Here is a 17,248-nt window from a genome sequence, read left to right as displayed (position 1 = left end):
ACTCTTCCAGGGATGGAGGTGAGGTTGACTGGTCTGTAGTTTCCTGGGTCCTCCTTGCCTTTTTTGAAGACTGGAGTGACAATGGCTTTCTCCAGTGCTCAGGTACCTCTCCTCTTCTTTGTGACCTTTCAGAAAAGATAGAGTGGCTCAGTAATAACATCCGCCAGCTCCTTCAGCATTATGGGGTGCATCCTATCGGGGCCCATGGATTTGTGAGTCAAGTCTGCTTAAGTGATCTCTAACCTGATCCTCATCCACCAAGGGAAAGTCTTCCTTTCTCCAGACTTCCTCTCTTGCCCTCCAGGGTCTGGGAAACCAGAAGGCTGGCCTTGGCAGTGAAGACAGAAGCAAGGGAAGTCATTCAGTAACTCCGCCTTCTCTGTGTCCGTCACTAGGGCACTCACCTCATTCAGCAGCAGCCCACGTTTTCCCTAGTCATTGTTTTCCTGCTGATGTACTTGAAGAAGCTGTTCTTGTTGTCCATGACCTTCCATTCCAAGTGGACCTCAGCTTTCCTCGTCACCTCTCTGCATGTTCTGACCACATCCCTCTATTCCTCCCAAGTGGTCTCTTTTTCCACATTCTCTAAACTTCCTCTTCCTCTTTTTTTTTTTTTTTAAATGAGGTTTGCCAGCAGCTCCTTGCTCATCCATGCAGGCCTCCTGTCCCCCTTGCTTGATTTCCTACTCATGGGGATGCACCTATCTTTGCCAATCCCATTGACAAAACTCCTCACAGAGGTGCCTTTTGGTTTGTACCATCTGATCTTAAACCAAGAGACAGACCCCTTCAGCTCCCTAGGTGATTATTTCACAGCTCAGCATGTTTGCTGGAAACCTTCTTCTCATATGAAACTTCCCTCTAAAACTTCTCTTTATTAATTTCAAACAAGTCTCATTATTATAATGCTTCGGCACTTCTCACTGAACTTACTTTCTTAATACTTAATGAATTTAGGGAACAACTCAGCTTTTTTGGTTTTTGTTTCAAATAGGTATATAGCTATTTTAATAACCTGTCCACACCAATTTCCTTTTAATATCCAAAGTCAATAAAGTTCCATATTCATTTGCAGAATTAGAAAAGTACTACAGTGAACAAATTAAATAGTGTTCTTAAGTCAGCAGCTATGAAAATTTTAAGACAGTGCAAAGATGTTCCTAACTACTGTAAACAATAAATACTACAACAACAATCAGAATCAACCAGAGCTGCAATATATTTCATCCATGGGTTTTAAATGAAAGTAAGCCTTAAGATGAGGTATTTCACCTGAAGGGAAATGTCGTATCTGTTTCCAATCACTAGCGATTTCTACACCGTTACATAAAAGACAGACACCTTCCCTCTGCTACTCAGTATGCTCTCAGAAGAAAATCTAAAAAGTTTTACCCACTTCTACTGGTATGGCAGGAGGACAATAGAAGTGTGTCTTCAGGTTCCCCAAGTTGACACACAAATAAGGACACCGGGGCTCAGAAGAATCTTAGATTTGACCAAAACTTTGAAAACTCTTTGAAAATCTCTAGTCTTTACTTTCTCCCATATTCTCCTTGGTGGTAAGTTACCCAGGCAGTTTGAGTGCTTTATTCTAAACCTATCTTTTCTGCCCTGTCAGTAAACAGCTGAACTTTGAATGCACCCCCTTTGCAGAGCCAATGAAAGCTGCAGACAGAACATAGCCAAAAAAAAAAAAAGTTTATAAAATACTGATAGTAATAGAGAGATATGGCACTTGAGAAAACAAGCCCTAATTTTCCATCAGGTTCCCCACTTTCAGCAGCCTTCTGATACAAAAGACATTTTTCATCTAATTGGTATTTTAAGATGCAAATATAAACAAGGTTACAAGTCACTGCAGATCTCAATTTAACTAGAGCACAGCAAGTTTCATACTGTCCCCAGATTTTGAGTTTTCAGTCTGCATCAGCTGTTTGTTAATTTACACTGTAAAGACCCGATAGGTCACAGGGAATTATGGCTCTCATGGATGATAACCATTTGAGACTTTTGGTATACACCACTTAATTTCAAATTCCCATAGGAACAGGAGTTTCTTTCAGAAACAGAAGATTGCACAGGCTCAGTGTCACAGTATACATGAATCTAGACCATAGGTAAAATCTATAGTGCAATATATAATGCTTTTTCAAGGAAAGACAGTTGATATGTTTAGCTTAATTATAGCTCTCCTATTAGGAGAGCTTTTATTTCTCCGGAAAATAAAAACATCATTTGCAATGAATTTGCTTTAAAGAATCATAAAGCAACCTTGATGGCACTCTCAGGTAAAATCTGCCGTATAATGCAACATCAAATAGCGTATAAGCAAGAAATATTCCACAAATAGTGAAGAGACAGAGTACCTACACACAGTGTTAATTTGTGCAGTCTTCATTATTATAAATCTTTCAGATTTTTGATCTTTGAAGGTGACTATATAGAGAATGAATTCTGTCTGCATTGGTGACTAAAGACATTACTAGGGAGGAAGTATGGTCTAATCACTATGGTTCACCTACCCTACTACATCACAAGAACAACTGCATTGCGATGTAAGGGTGCCCACAGTAGCCTGTGCCTACAGCAGCACAGAAACTGGCATGTCTTGATTTGCCAAGCAGCACGTTCATAACTGCATCTGAAACATACCATCGCATTGAAGCCAGGAAACACAAGAGTACTGAAAACTGACTGCAGCAGCAACTGCAGCAGACACGAACATCCTTCCAGGCCTAACAAAAAGGCTAATATTAAATACAAGTAACAGGAAAAGTTCAGGAGTTCATTAGGATACCAAAATCAAGAATCCACTCACAAATCTCAAGGCACATGAATCAATTCCCACTGAAGTCAGTGGTGAACCTAGCGGTGGCTTCAATTACTTCTGCACAAGAAACAATTCTTAAATCCATTCTGCATTAAGAATACCTTCACGTGGTACCAACACAAAGACGTACCTCTCTGTGTAAAACAGAATTGTTTGGAAGTCATACACCAAATTAACTCACCCTGATGAAGCAAAAGGCAGTCTACAGGTAAAAATGACTTAACTGACAGCCTATAAAAACAATGACATTACAAAATAGAAGGGGGGGAGGGGGAATTCCTCCCAAACCACCACCCACACACACACCCCCTCCACCCCCAGTACTATAAAGCACATAGTTATTATTAAGTTTTCTGATCAGCACTGATTTTTCTGGATTCTAACTGCACTTCACAGAATGGTTTGGGTTGGAAGGGACCTTAAAGACTATCTTGTCCTAATCCCCCTGCCATGGGCAGGGACACGTTCCGCTACACCAGGTTGCTCCAAGCTCCATCCAGCCTGGCCTTGAACACTGCCAGGGATGGGGCAGCCACAGTTTCTCTGGGAAACCTCTTCCAGTGTCACATTCAAACATAAATGCCAAACACCAAGTATAGCAGAGTCTTGACTGGATCTTACTAAAAGTAGCAAATCAGCTTGTGTTCAGTTTCTGCAAGTTGGATTTTCATATCTGCCAGCCACAAAAATCCCAATATAATTTAATACTCTCACCTTTTATTTTCCAAAAAAACAAGAGATTTTTTTGTTACAAAGGACGTACCCACAGGGTAAACGGATCTGGATTCTGGCATTTTCTGACTTGACTTTAAGATGCATCATCAGGTCCCAAATCAGCAGAGACTTCAGTAAAGTTACTAAATACATGAAGTAAAATGGTATTTATCTTTGAAGGATTCAGATAATGGTTGTATATGAACAACTGTGTGAGTAATCTAAAATGTGTTGGGATTTTTTTTAAAGATCAACATTATAACAAAATCCTTAAAAATCCTTCCAAAAATTTCAGGTTTGTTTCTATAACACAGTTACTTAAAACCAAATTTTATCTGCAGATTAATTGAGCTTGAAATACCTTTTTTGTAGACTAGCAATTTCAGTCCCAAATAAAATATTCAAAAATATTTCACTCTCTACGCAGGATCAAATTACAGAACTAAAACCCAGTTAGAAATGGAATTGAAAAGCACAGTAAAAGATCACCCAAAACTTACACAGCAGTTTCCAGAAGATCTATTAAAAGGCATAATAAATTTCAGCACACAGGCAATACAATAAAAAGCATAAACAGTAATAGTAGGAAACTCTTAATCTTACTTTCTTTTCAAGCTTGCTACTTACTGTAGAAACCCAAATCTATCTGTGACTTTGTAAAGACGATAGTCAGCATCTTCCCATGGTTCAATCTGTGCACCCTCCCGTCCCTAAAGAGAGAGGGGGGGGGGGGGTAAGAAAACAAAAAGAGTCATATTAAGGTTTATGAAACAATAAGCTGAGACACAGAAGACAGGATTCAACCACTGAAAGCATAACCTTTGGGATACACTGGTAGTAGGGTAGAGGAGGGGGAGCAAAACACTAGTCCTAAACTCACCATCCAAGAAAAAGGAGAGCAGCACACTTCTCCCAGTCCCTACAAACAGTATTTTCATCACAGAAAAACTCTTTTGGTCACTGTTACACAGAATAAATTTCAACCACCGATTTCAACCAGAGACTCATAATAATCTCACACCTGTTGTTCACCTCCAAACAGTCCATCAAGGTCCCTACAGAGTGCCTTCTACTTTTTTATTTCCATTGTCCATTTATCCTGAACCATCACCTGACAACAGCACGTACTGTTGACAGTCTTGAGCTAACGTTATTGCTGACTTCCAGCAGCTATCAAACAGAATGCAGCACTGAGGTTTTTCCCTCTATGATGCATTCACTCATGTTCTTCTCTTCTACCCCGACGACCAAATTTCCTAAGACTTGCAGAAATTTAAGTATATTTCAGGTATATATTCTTCCGGTATGAGCTATGCACAGGTTGCTGGGTATGAAGAGAGGCCACCACTCAGAACAAAAAGTGTACATGGTTCATATGGCAAAGTTTTGGTAGCAAGCGAGGGGCGAGGCTACAGGGGTGGCTTCTGTGAAAAGCTGCTAGAAACTTTCCCTGTGTCCGACACAGTCCATCGCTAGCTGGCTCCAGGCTGGCATACCCAGTCAGAAGCACTGCTGGGCAAGACCGAGCTTACCAGTGACAGTGCCTCTGGGATAACATATTTAAGAAGGGGGAAAAATACCACACCGCACAACAGCAATTGCAGCGGAAGAGAGGAGTGAGAATATGTGAGAGGATCAACTCTGCAGACACCAAGATCAGTGAAGGAGGGGCAGGAGGTGCTCCAGGCACCAGAGCAGAGATTCCCTGGCAGCCCATGGGGAAGCCCACGCAGCCCATGGAGGGTGACAGTGGGGCAGCTTGTGGGGGACCCCATGACAGAGCAGGGGGATGCCCAAGGGATGCTGTGAGCCATGGGCAGCCCATGCTGGTGCAGATCCTGACAGGGCCTGTGGCCCTGTGAGGAGAGGAGCCCAGGCTGGAGCAGGTTTGCTGGTCAGTCTTATGATGGCAGGGGACCCAGGCTGGAACAGTCGGTGCCTGAAGGACTGCAGCCTGTGGAAGGGACCCACGATGGAGCAGTTTGTGAAGAACTGCAGTCCATGGGAAGAGCTCACATTGGAGAAGTTCATAAAGGACTGTCTGCCACAGGAGGGACCCCATGCTGGAGCAGGGGGAGAGCGTGAGTTTTCCCCCTGATGAGGAAGGAGCGGCAGAGACAATGTGTGATGAACTGACCCATAACTCCCATTCCCAGTTCCACTGCACCACTGGTGGGGAGAGGTAGAGAAACTGGGAATGAAGCTGAGCCTAGGAAGAAGGGAGGTGGGGGAGAAGGTGTTCTAAAGATTTAGTTCTTGTTTTCTCATTATCCTACTCTGATTTTGATTGGTAATAAACTAATTTCCCCAACTCAAGTCTGTTTTGCCCATGATGATAATTGGTGAGTGATGTCTCCCTGTCCTTATCTTGACCTGCAAGCCTTCTGTTAATTTTCTCTCCCTTGTTCTGCTGAGAAGAGTGATAGGGCAGGTCTGGCGGGCACCTGGTGTCCAGTCGTGGTCAACTCACCATGCATGTGCATGTATTTTCCTTATTAAAAAAAAAAAAAAACAACCTCACAGCCACTCACTTAAGTGCACACTGTGCAAACCACCACTCGGTCTAGCATGTAAAACATTTCATGAATTCTACAAACAAGTGTATTGCTCAGTACTCCAATGACACTTACAAAGTCCACAAGTGTTAAAAGAATATGTGAGTGTGGTGTAGGCATTCTAGGCATACTCTGTGCCAGGCTTTTACTTGACAAGTGGTTCAAGACAAAAAAAGATACAACTAAGGTATTTCAATTCCTCACAGCAATCTGACAAACAGTGCAGTTCTCTGTAATGATTTAAATGTTTCCATTACCAAACCCAAACAATTAAGTAAATAAAAAGTAAAATAAGAGTCATTCCGATCTCATAGATACACCGAGCATTGTCAAACACCCCAGTTTCATTACTTCTAATAGATTATACTACCGTAAAATAGCCCCAAAGCAACTTGCCATGCACCTGAAAAATGAGTTGACTGAGTCTTTATCCAGAATATCCCCCATGGAAAGAGAATTTAGTTCACCCAGAGGACAGCATATCATGGAACCATCAGATTAGTTGCACATAGACTATTTTAAACAAAAGCTAGTGGGAACCATGATTCATTTTTTAAACAGATATTACTAAGATTAATTATGAAATGTCTTTAAAATTATTATTGAGTTCACTTACTCTGTCATACTTGGCAACTATCTCTGCTCTTTCCTGGGCAAGTTTGATAGCAGCATCTTGCTCAGCATCTGCACCTGTGGAGAATTAAAATAGTGCTGTTCAGATTCTCTCCCTTGTTAACAAAGAACTGCAGCTAAATACTTGGGAAATAATCTTCAACTTCAGAGGCACTACTTGGATGGAGAAATGCCAAAACAATTGTATTAAAGCAAAATATGACCTTGGTGCATGTCTTGAATACTGTTCAGAGTAAAATAAAATTACTGGATGGTATCCTAATTGCTGAATTTAGAATGTTCCCAATTCTCCGCCAAAGCAGGTATTCAATAAAAGCTAAAAACAAACAAAAAATAAATAATACCTCACAATCCACTAACTGAAAGACTGAAGAACACAGTAGAGGCTACTAGTTGCCAATTCCACAAACATTCACCTAGTCCAGGGGTCCTCAAACTTTTTAAACAGGGGGCCGGCACGTGGATTAAGTGGCAGGCAGTCATCTGTGGCTGCTTGGTTTCCCCCCCAACCCCCGGCGGGGGGTGGGGGGGGTGGGGGGGGTGGGGGGGTGGGTGTCAGAGGGGTTCTGTAAATACCAGGGGCCGGACTGAGGACCCTGGGGGCCGTATCTGGCCCGTGGGCTGTAGTTTGAGGACCCCTGACCTAGTCAAACAAAGCCAAAACATACACTACTGGTTTATAACAGAAGTGTGAATTATTTACAGGGTTGGTAGACAGGGATAAGAACCCTGATGAACGCTGAAGAAATACTACATGACTTCATCCGAGAAATTGCTTAACACATATTTCTCAGAAAATAGGGAAGGATTTCATTATAGTATCAGAACTGCAACCTGTGCAACCCAGAGTTTCAATAAGCATAAGGATATGACAACAGAAGGCTGACAGGCAAGAAAAAAATGGATGTGTGGGCAAGCATCAGTACACTGCAGATGCAGCTGTTTACTACAGTAGTGAAGAAAGTTTACATAAAACTGGTTTTATCAAGACAAGGTGAAGCAAACCGCACGTGCAACTGAATTAGATTCCTTGGTATTGCTCCCTTGGCAGAAACCATCTCTAGGACATGGAAGGGAATGTAAAGAGGGCACCAAGGAAGGAAAAGTATGAAAGATGCTGCTTTGAACATTCAACAACATCATGCACCTCAATATCCCAACTGTGATTATGATTTGAAATCAATGAGGCAAATCAATGATAAGTTTGTGAGATTCAAGAGCTGAGTGTCTCAATTGTTAAAAGGCAATAAAGTCTAAATCAAGGAAAGCTTTAAAAACATTTGCAGTAGTTTTTCAGCACACACTGTTATAAAAATAAGTCCAAGCATGTGTTTTTTCTTCACTATTTGGTTCATGCCAACATACTGAACTTCAGGAACTGTACATATCATCCACCTGGGCCATGAAATAGAAAAATGGATCAGATATTACAGTTTTCTATTGATGACATTATTAACACATCTATATGTTTAAACTCAGTATTTCTTTAATGAGATTTACCTATGTATTTCTCAGCTACTTAGACAAGTTATGCCAGGGGTGGCCTTCTAAGCCATCTGTTAGAGATCTGGCACAGTCTCTACACGTTTTCACTTTAAGTTTTTTTAGGGGAACACAGAGAGAACCTCAGTAAACCCCATCAGGGGCACAAGCACCAGCATTCAGGCAACTGCGATGCTTGTCCCAAACTTCCCCAATGGGAAGCCTGACTGCTTCTTTAAAGCTTTCACTTATCTCCAAAAGTTAACATTCTGTTTTCCACATTCTGGCTCCCTTCTGCTTGTCACCACCATTTGCCAATCATATTTCTACCATTTATTAGCGAGGACATTGAGCTCTGCCATTTTTTCCAGTGTGCACCAGAACCAGTGCACGTGCATTTACACAACTGTAGGGAAGAGGGAAAGAAAAAAAAAAAAAAAGATTAAGATTGACATCTGCTGCATTTAGAAGCTATGCATCTCTCTGCCCCAACACTGACAAATAATTTATTTCCTCCCTGTAAGGAGACGTGAGTAGATTCATTTCATATTGCTCAGCCTTCAGGGCTGTCCAAGCAGTGCGTTGGTCCTCCTGCTCCTTCAGGTGCTGGATCCACCTTTACCCCTAAGCTTAAAGAGGACTGCAGGACACAAAGCAGTTTGCCTTCAGCTTGTTTTTTCTCCGACGCAACTTTATAGCAACTGTGGGACCCTGTTACCCCAGCTACTTATGTGAAGGCTGACCAGGACAGAACGCTTATGTGCCCTTCTAGAAACCACCCCACCCCCCCCCACCCCCCCCAGCGCTGTCACCACACAAGGGCACACACGGAACTCTACACTGAGTGCATTCAAGCACTAATGTTCCCCAACAACTGTAACAATCTATTTTTCATCCTCTACTAGTTGATGTACTATGCCCACTGAACTGAATCAAACCTGACATAAAGTAGTAGATGGAGCCTAGTACTACTTTCAAACTGGGAAGCTAAAGTAACCATAATAAAAACTAAACTGCATTTTCTTTTGTAAGACACAGAGAAAACTGTAGTTACAGTAAGTGTTTATAGAAGGCCAATTACAGATTTTCTAATAGTAAACTTTTAAAATTTAAAATTTTAAAAAAATATGCTTGCTTAGAAAGCCGACATTCCTTCAGAGAATTCAGTTACTGAGCAATCCTAATCTTTGCTTCTCCAACGGACAGATATGGGGGAAAAGCTTACTTGTTTAAAGCGTGACTGCTGCTGGGCTTAAAGAAGTGCGTGTGTGTCAGGGAAATCCTATGACTATTTTCCCAGTAAAAGAGAGATTAGATTTCGTTTGAGAAAGAGTTTGGCTGAATAATAAGTAGTCAATATTGTAATACATACTAGTTGACATATTCAAGTAAAAAGCAATTTTTAATTAACAGAAATAAAAAATAGGTTGTTACTTCTATTTGAAAACTTACTCAAAGGGACATGCACAGCTCTTCAACACCAAAGATGGAATAAGTGGCAGAAGTTGAAATGAAGTTTAAACCTTTGCTTAAAAGAATGCAGAACTGTCTTTGCACCAGAAACTTGAATCCTGATTTATGCTGAAAACATGGCCATGGCTGACATTCCTTTCCTCTGCATAAGTAACATAAGAATTAAGTTTGCACTGTACTATGCCTCATGACAATTCAATTACATTTAGTGTGGAAATTATCATATTCATTGCCTTTAAAGTAATCCTCTTGACTTTCTGCCAGAATCATCTTAACCTTCTACCTGCACTGAGATAGTTTAATGTTACATTAATCCATCCATACTGAAAACCCAGAAAACAGCTTGAGACTGGGACAAGAGGTTATATTTTGGGAGATAAGCATAATATATGATTTTTCTTATAAGAGGAATTATTTAAATATCGCCAAGTTAGAAATTACACAGTCATTCCTAATAAAGTAAAAGCTAAATATGGGAACAAGAAAAATTCTTCAATAACTGTCTTCCCAGGCACAAAAAAAAACCCCAAACCAAACATTACTACATCACTACAGAATTACAGACAAATAGCTAGTATTCTAAAGTCTTATATCACTGAAACCAGTTAAAAGATGTGAAACAAGTATGATTAAATTTTCTGATCAAAACTTAGCATTTACAGATGATCAACACCACATTATACAGGAAACCATGCTATCTCTGATGAGGCTGACGTTAATATATAGCCAATTAACTAGTACCAGAGAACTGATTTTGAATAAAATCTGAGGAAATTCTCAATGACCTGGTGATAAAATCTGCATGCTAAACAGCGTACTTACCACCACCACCCCACCCCCCACATTGGTAAGGCTTACAAGGTACAACAAGCATACTTAAAATCCTGCCAAGCAGCAGCGTTACACATCTAGCTTTTGAAAAAGGTAAAACATAAAGACCAGGAACAAAATTTTCAGAACAGTTAGCCTCATACACATAACACTCCTCATTAGAGAGTCTTTTCCCCTTACCACTCTGTTATGCTAACCTGTTTTCTATATTTGCAAATATTGCCAATTTATAAGTTTTGAAACACAGCATGCAAAGGAACTGAAGCATCATTAGGGTCAGAAAATCAAACAAAATCCCAATCTGCAATGAAATGAAAAAGGACTGACAGAGCAGCCAGATTACTGCTTTTCTGCAGGAAGATACTTAAGGATGGGACTTGAATTGGTCTCATTTGGAACTCCCAGATTTTAAACTGTGAAAGTGTCAGGCCTGCTAGATTAGACACCTGTGGCCTGCCATCAGCCCTACAAAATGAGAGGAAAGCATTGCCTAGCATCAGTACAAGCTTTCTTCTTTTGTCACTCTATTAAGAGTCTGTCCTTACCCCACCAATTATCAAAGAACTGAAAAAGACAATTTCTTCAAGAACAGAAACTGGTGATGGTATGTAAGAAGTGGCACAGGCAGAAAATTAAGCTTGTCTTACACAAGGACACAATCTTCATTAGTCTCCAGTGCTATTTCCTGAGAGGAAATAAGTGATCTGGAGATGCCAGCATTACTTAGTAGCAACAAATTTAAAGATGAAGTCTGGGTGTTACCCTGCTATCCACTACTAGGTGGTCTCTGTGTACCTCACAAACACATTTAAAACAAACCGCTTCATTTTTAAAGCTGTTTTTTTATATTTTTTTAAAATTTCAAAACCCCTGTCCAGTCCAGTCAATTGATATCAAAACTGAAAAACATGAAGCTAAATTAAAATAAATTCCTAAAACTGACAACAAACAGGCTTCTTAGGCAAACTTAAAAACTAACTGGAAACGCCTAGTTCCTACTAAGCAGCTGCAATTCTAAGTATCTTGCAGTTTGTGAGGAATACTGGAGAGAACAACTTAATTTTCCAGAATTGCAGATTCTTTCAATCCTAAGGAAGAAAGGAAATTGCAGTAAATTTTAGTGAGGAGGAACTAATAATATTAATAGACATACTGCAAACAAAAATATGTAAAGTTTTCCTCTACAATCAATGCAAGACTAACTGGAATGGATCAACTGCCAGAAGTGACATACTTAATGGCAAAACAACAGATCCAAGTGAAAATAAACACTGTTAAAGAGAAAATAAGGATGTGCCATACAAATAGATGTAAAAATGACATTCGGAATATTAGTAAAAAATTTTCTCAAGGATTTTTGCAAGAAAGCAGGTACAGCTACAGAGCTACAGTTTGACAGATCCAATCCCACTAAAACAGATATAATCCTGCCATACTCTTGCCTTCGTGCCATCTTCTCCCTTCTGTTTTCATGGGGAGGAATGGTAGCTATAGATGTAGGCATCTACAGACACCACAGAGCCTTTGATCCAAGGTCCTGTTGTTACCCACCTAAAATATTTTTTTCCTTAAGGTGGGGGCAAAGGCAAAAAAAAATATGAGAAAATAAACAAAATACAAAAATAAAATATATTGTTATCAAACCGAACACTGAGGATCCTTCTTGCAGCCCCAGCAGTTACTTAGTTTTCCAAAATAAAGGAGAAGGAACTGGCAGCACTATCCCTTGTGTTTCCACCAGCCAGGGAGCAGTTGAACAGCCTATGACTGCCTGGCTGCAGCTCCGCTGTTCTTGGTCAGGGGTGACTAACAGGAGCAGCCCGCAGTAACACCCGGTTCTCATCGCCCAGCCTGACGAAACTGAGCTACTGCTGCATGACGAATTGCTGTAAAACCATAAAACGCTGGTCTTTCCTACAAGAAAAGCTTCTGCTCTTCCAGGTTTATTAAGTACCTGTAGTTTGAACCCTGTTTGCCTAATTCTGCATGACTTCTAATCTTGTTCAGCTACAGAACTGAAAACTGTGAGGCACATCATTTTAAAAAGTTATTTCCATCTGCAATCCACTGAGTATGCATCTCCAGTCCATGCAAAGGTAGTCATACAACTTACGGGAATGATCATTGGGATGACTCAAACTCACTAGTGATATGCTCCCTCAAACAGCCTAAAACTGGCTACTTAAAAGTACCTCACCTGGAAAAGGTAACAGCCAAACACTAGGTCCCTCATCAAAGTAGCACAAAATGATACTACCAAGAGCCTCAGAATGCTCTTTACACATATCGAAAGAGTGTGTTAAGTACAAGGTACATTATAATGCTTATGCATCAGCATAATGAATTGCCTCTTACAGACGTGCCGTAAATTTAAGTAGCATCATAGAATTGTTTAGGTTGGAAAACTCCCTTAAGATCATTAACTAGCACTGCCAAGCCCACCACTAAACCACGTCCCTAACTGCCACGTCTACGTGTCTTAAATATCTCTAGCGATGGTGACTCCACCATGGCCCTGGGATGCCTGTTCCAGGGTTTGACAACACTTCTGGTGAAGAAATTTTTCCTCATACCCCATCTAAGCCTCCCCTGGTGCAACTTGAGGCTGTTTTCTCTTGTCCTGGCGCTTGTTCCCTGGGAGCAGAGACCGACCCCCCCTGCCTACAGCCCCTGCCAGGCAGCTGTAGGGAGCCACCAGGTGCCCCTGAGCCCCCCCTCTGCAGGCTGACCCCCCCAGCTCCCCCCGCCGCCCCCCCCCAGCCCCTGCCCCAGCCCCTGCCCGGCTCTGGACACGCTCCAGCCCCTCTGCGTCCCCCCTGCCCTGAGGGGCCCGACCCTGAGCCCAGGCCCCGAGGGGCGGCCGCGCCGGTGCCCAGCACAGGGGGACGGGCACTGCCCCGGCCCTGCCAGCCACACTGTTTTGGATACAAGCCTTCTTGGCCTCTGTGTGTGTGTATATATATATATGTGTGTGTATAAAACAATAATATTCAAGTCCTGTCAGACACACTGCTGGCTCGTATTCAGCTGGCTGTTGACCAGCACCCCCACAAGTAATGCCTATTTCTGTGTGGCTCAGGATAAGTACATAAGCACCCTATGTAATTTTATCCCAAATTCTGAAAATGAGATTTTCCCCTTTTTTGTTCTTTGACCCATCAACACTACCTCCTTAACTGTGGAGCAGTCTAAAAACCCCAAAAGTCTTGCAACATGTTAATTTGTTTTCCATTACTTCACTCAAATTCTTGCTTGTTTGCACATTACACATTCTACTGCACAAAGAGCTGCACTGGCACAAATTCCTGTCTGCAAGCACTACCACCAGCTGCTACACATCTACACATTCAAAGCATGTATCAGAGCAATAAACAAAACATTTTGTAAGACTCCGATCATATCAGAAAGTCCCTTTTATACCAAGGCTGTTTATTTTCCTTTCAGTCCACTCCCACAAACAATGAAATAAAAGCCATGACATATGCTTAGTAGTATTTTGTTGTGGGTAGGCGACATTCAAAAGGAAAAATCTTAGTAAATACCTGCACAGAAATCTTAAGCCTGCTCTGAACAAAAGAAGGTTAATAAGCATTACTCCGTATACTTCATTTTTCTTTTCACACGCAGAGAAGAACTCTTAACATAATATGAAATAGCTAGAGAAACAATCCCCTTTGCACAGCAACTCCTCCTCTGGAAAACAGCATTTACAGAAGTTAACTGAGCTACATTTCTTCCATCATTAAACATAATTATCTGTCTTCACAGTATTAAGTATTTAAAACTCAGAGATGTCACTAATCCGAAACGAGAGAGAAGTAAAACAGTACAACATAAACAATTAAAGACCAGCATATAACAAAAAACATTTTACCAGTCTTTAGATCGTGATTTTCTGCCCAGTCCTTGTAATGCTCTGTTTTAGTCTTCATGAAGTAAATCTGTTTCTAGAGCATATTCTAAACCAGTTTATCACAAATGAACGGGGAAGTTCTCCTCCTCCACTCGCAGCATTTGCACATAACCGCGCCACTTGACACGTGCTCCTTCTTTTTCAAGACACGGTCCCTCTACAGTTACACGATCTGCAGATATTCAAACAAAGATGCTGTTTGTTAATCAGAAGTGTCACACAGACACCATGCTAGTGTTCTCCACTGCAGCCCACAGCCCTGCATTCCAGCTAATAATAAACAAGAGGATTTGAACAAACAACCTCAGAGGACATGCTCCTGCAATACATCACTGTTACGCTCTTGGGTAAGAATTCTTACTGGTATTTACCAAGTGCTGCACGAAAAGCATCTTATTGAAAGGACTTACTAGAAATTGGGCTTGGAGTACCCCATTTCTGGCTTATTACTTCACAAACCATGAAATTAAGTAACTTAAAATACAGAAATACATTCTGTAACTGTCTGGCCTTCTCTACTTAGAGGATAGGGATTTTAATTTTCTGTTTACAACTCCTTTATTGTTCAGGGTATCTTGGAAACTTGAAATACCTAGGACGTCAGGAGTTGACAAGAATGTTTTCATTGATGAAAGCATGAAAATTCAAGATTTAACATTGGTAGAATTCATCTGCATCCTCAAAACCTGAAAAACAAACCTCCACGCCAAATATTCAAGGACACACACATCAAGCTATTCTCCTGCACAGATTTTAGTCCTTACACATGCTCTCTCAAGCAAAGTGTCAGCTGCTACATGATGCTTACAGCCAGGAGCCAGCCAATTCCATTTCTTAACCTAAGCAAGTCAGAGCACACATGCTACCAGAACTGGCTTGGAAGACTTGTGTGGGCTTCCAGCTCTTTGTGAAGCCAACAGAAAGATGATCAGTGGGACTGTTCAGCCCTCAGAAGAGAAGGCTCAGGGGAATCTTATCAATGGACATAAACACCTGAAGGGAAGGTACAAATGGGGGAACGGAGCCAGGCTCTGTTCAGCGGTGCCCACTGGCAGGACCAGAGGCAATGGGCACAAACTGAAACACTGGAGGTTCCCTCTGAACACCAGGAAACGCTCTGTCACTGTGAGGGTGACCAAGTACTGGCACAGGTCACCCAGGGAGGTTGGGAAGTCTCAATCCTTGAAGACACTTAAAAGCTGTCTGGGCATGTTACTGGGCAGCTGGCTGTAGGCGGCCCTGCTTGAGCAGAGGGTTTGGACCAGATGACCTCCAGGGGTCCCTTCCAATCTCAATCATTCCATGGTTTCCTTGCACCCTGAAAAGGAACAGGAGATGTGGTCAAGTGCACTGGACTATTCTTTTTTCCCCCAGGACTAGGGGGTTGGGGGAAGGAAGTTCCTTCAATTGTTTTAATCTTCCTCCCCATATCACCTGGCAAAGCACTGCACCTGGAGATGAGCAGCAGCTCCTTTATCTTTACCCCTGATTTCTACTCATGGATCTTACCCAAACCCAGGTGTCAACAGTTTATAGTCTATGGATTCAGTATGAGTTTAGACTGAGCTAGTGTGATAACCACCACTAGGCAGGTTTCCCTTCAAAAGGAGCATTTTCTTGCTGCTGACATTCATAAGCACATGGTAGTAACCTTCCTGCTATACAAAAATTGTCTTCCATTTTTCTCATGATAGGACTACCGAACTGGTTTTGTAAAACAAACTACTTAGTTTCTTTACCTGAGAGCATATCTGTGAGGAAGACAAAAAGAACTCACATACAACAAACACGAGAATTCATTCCACATTATCTCTCTCAACAGATACCTTCAGCATGTGAAAACAATTTGTTTTTCTAACATCATTGGTACTCTACTACCACACACTACCCTCAGGCAGCAGTAAGTTAAGAACTCTATTACACTGATATTTTTCTTTTACCTTTAATTGGTTTTCAAGTTTAGCATGTCTACTTTTGTGGGTGTTTTCAAGTAAACACTTACACAGAGAAAAGGGAAAATTTTAACTTAACTGAATTTTTTCTCTCTTCAGAAGTAAGGAAGAAAATGTGCTAAAGGTGGAATAAAACTATTTGTGAAATCAACATATCCCACTACCCTCTGCACCGAAATAAGCCCCATTCCAACAGCAAAACACATGCACTCTTACACCCTTAATAATCAGCATTTCTTCAGAGTAGAATGTGTTGTAGTTTTACTGCATGAGGAGTAATGGGTAGGAGATATGAAAGTAAGGATTTAACTTTCCTGAAGAAACATGACTGAACTCTCATCTTAATGAAAAATCAAATTTCACTTCAGCAGAATACTTGCAGTTCTGCAGCATCCCCTATGAGACACTTGCACAGCCACCAATGGAAAATGGTCGCTTTGGAAATTAGTAGAATTAACTGCTACTAAAAACTACCTCAAAGCAATTCTTAAATGATCCTCAGAGGGCTCAGAGCAAAGGCAGGGAAACCAAAGCAGCCCTGCTATGCAGTATTCCACAGAGGAAGGCTGTGTCAAAACCCATAATTAGAATTTAGGGGTCTAATGTATATTGCAAAGAATTTAAATCAACTAACTCTACCTTGCTTTTAAGCAGCAATTGACTAAAGGACTTACAGGAACTCTACTAATATTAATCAGTCACTGCAATATGTCTATGACTTTATTTTTAGTAACACAGCCTTGCTAACACATACTAGTTAACAGAGGACCAAAACCAGCAATAAAACCGAAAAAGAACATAATCTAATAAAACACAACTTAGCCATTTACTTAGTCTTAATTTGCAATTATTTTTATATGAGTTT

The 17,248-nt window shown here is 41.1% G+C and overlaps 1 protein-coding gene across 3 annotated transcripts in view; it reads right to left on the bottom strand.

The window, feature by feature from the left end:
• The window catches only part of USP6NL (USP6 N-terminal like), a 130,816-nt gene that overhangs the window by 65,957 nt on the left and 47,611 nt on the right, over positions 1 to 17,248 (bottom strand). For 2 of the 3 annotated variants that reach the window (XM_056340281.1, XM_056340282.1), the window contains exons 3-5: positions 14,393 to 14,603; positions 6,716 to 6,789; positions 4,172 to 4,254 (exon numbers count right to left, since the gene is read on the bottom strand). In XM_056340281.1, the coding sequence (XP_056196256.1) occupies positions 4,172 to 4,254; positions 6,716 to 6,789; positions 14,393 to 14,450 (215 nt within the window). In that variant the 5' untranslated portion in view covers positions 14,451 to 14,603. The remainder of the gene's footprint in view (positions 1 to 4,171; positions 4,255 to 6,715; positions 6,790 to 14,392; positions 14,604 to 17,248) is intronic. The other variant, XM_056340283.1, reaches the window with a different exon arrangement.

This window comes from Falco biarmicus, chromosome 5 (assembly GCF_023638135.1).
Source record: "Falco biarmicus isolate bFalBia1 chromosome 5, bFalBia1.pri, whole genome shotgun sequence".
In the NCBI taxonomy this organism is placed as follows: Eukaryota; Metazoa; Chordata; class Aves; order Falconiformes; family Falconidae; genus Falco; species Falco biarmicus.
This window is presented reverse-complemented; position numbering and strand designations above follow the sequence as displayed.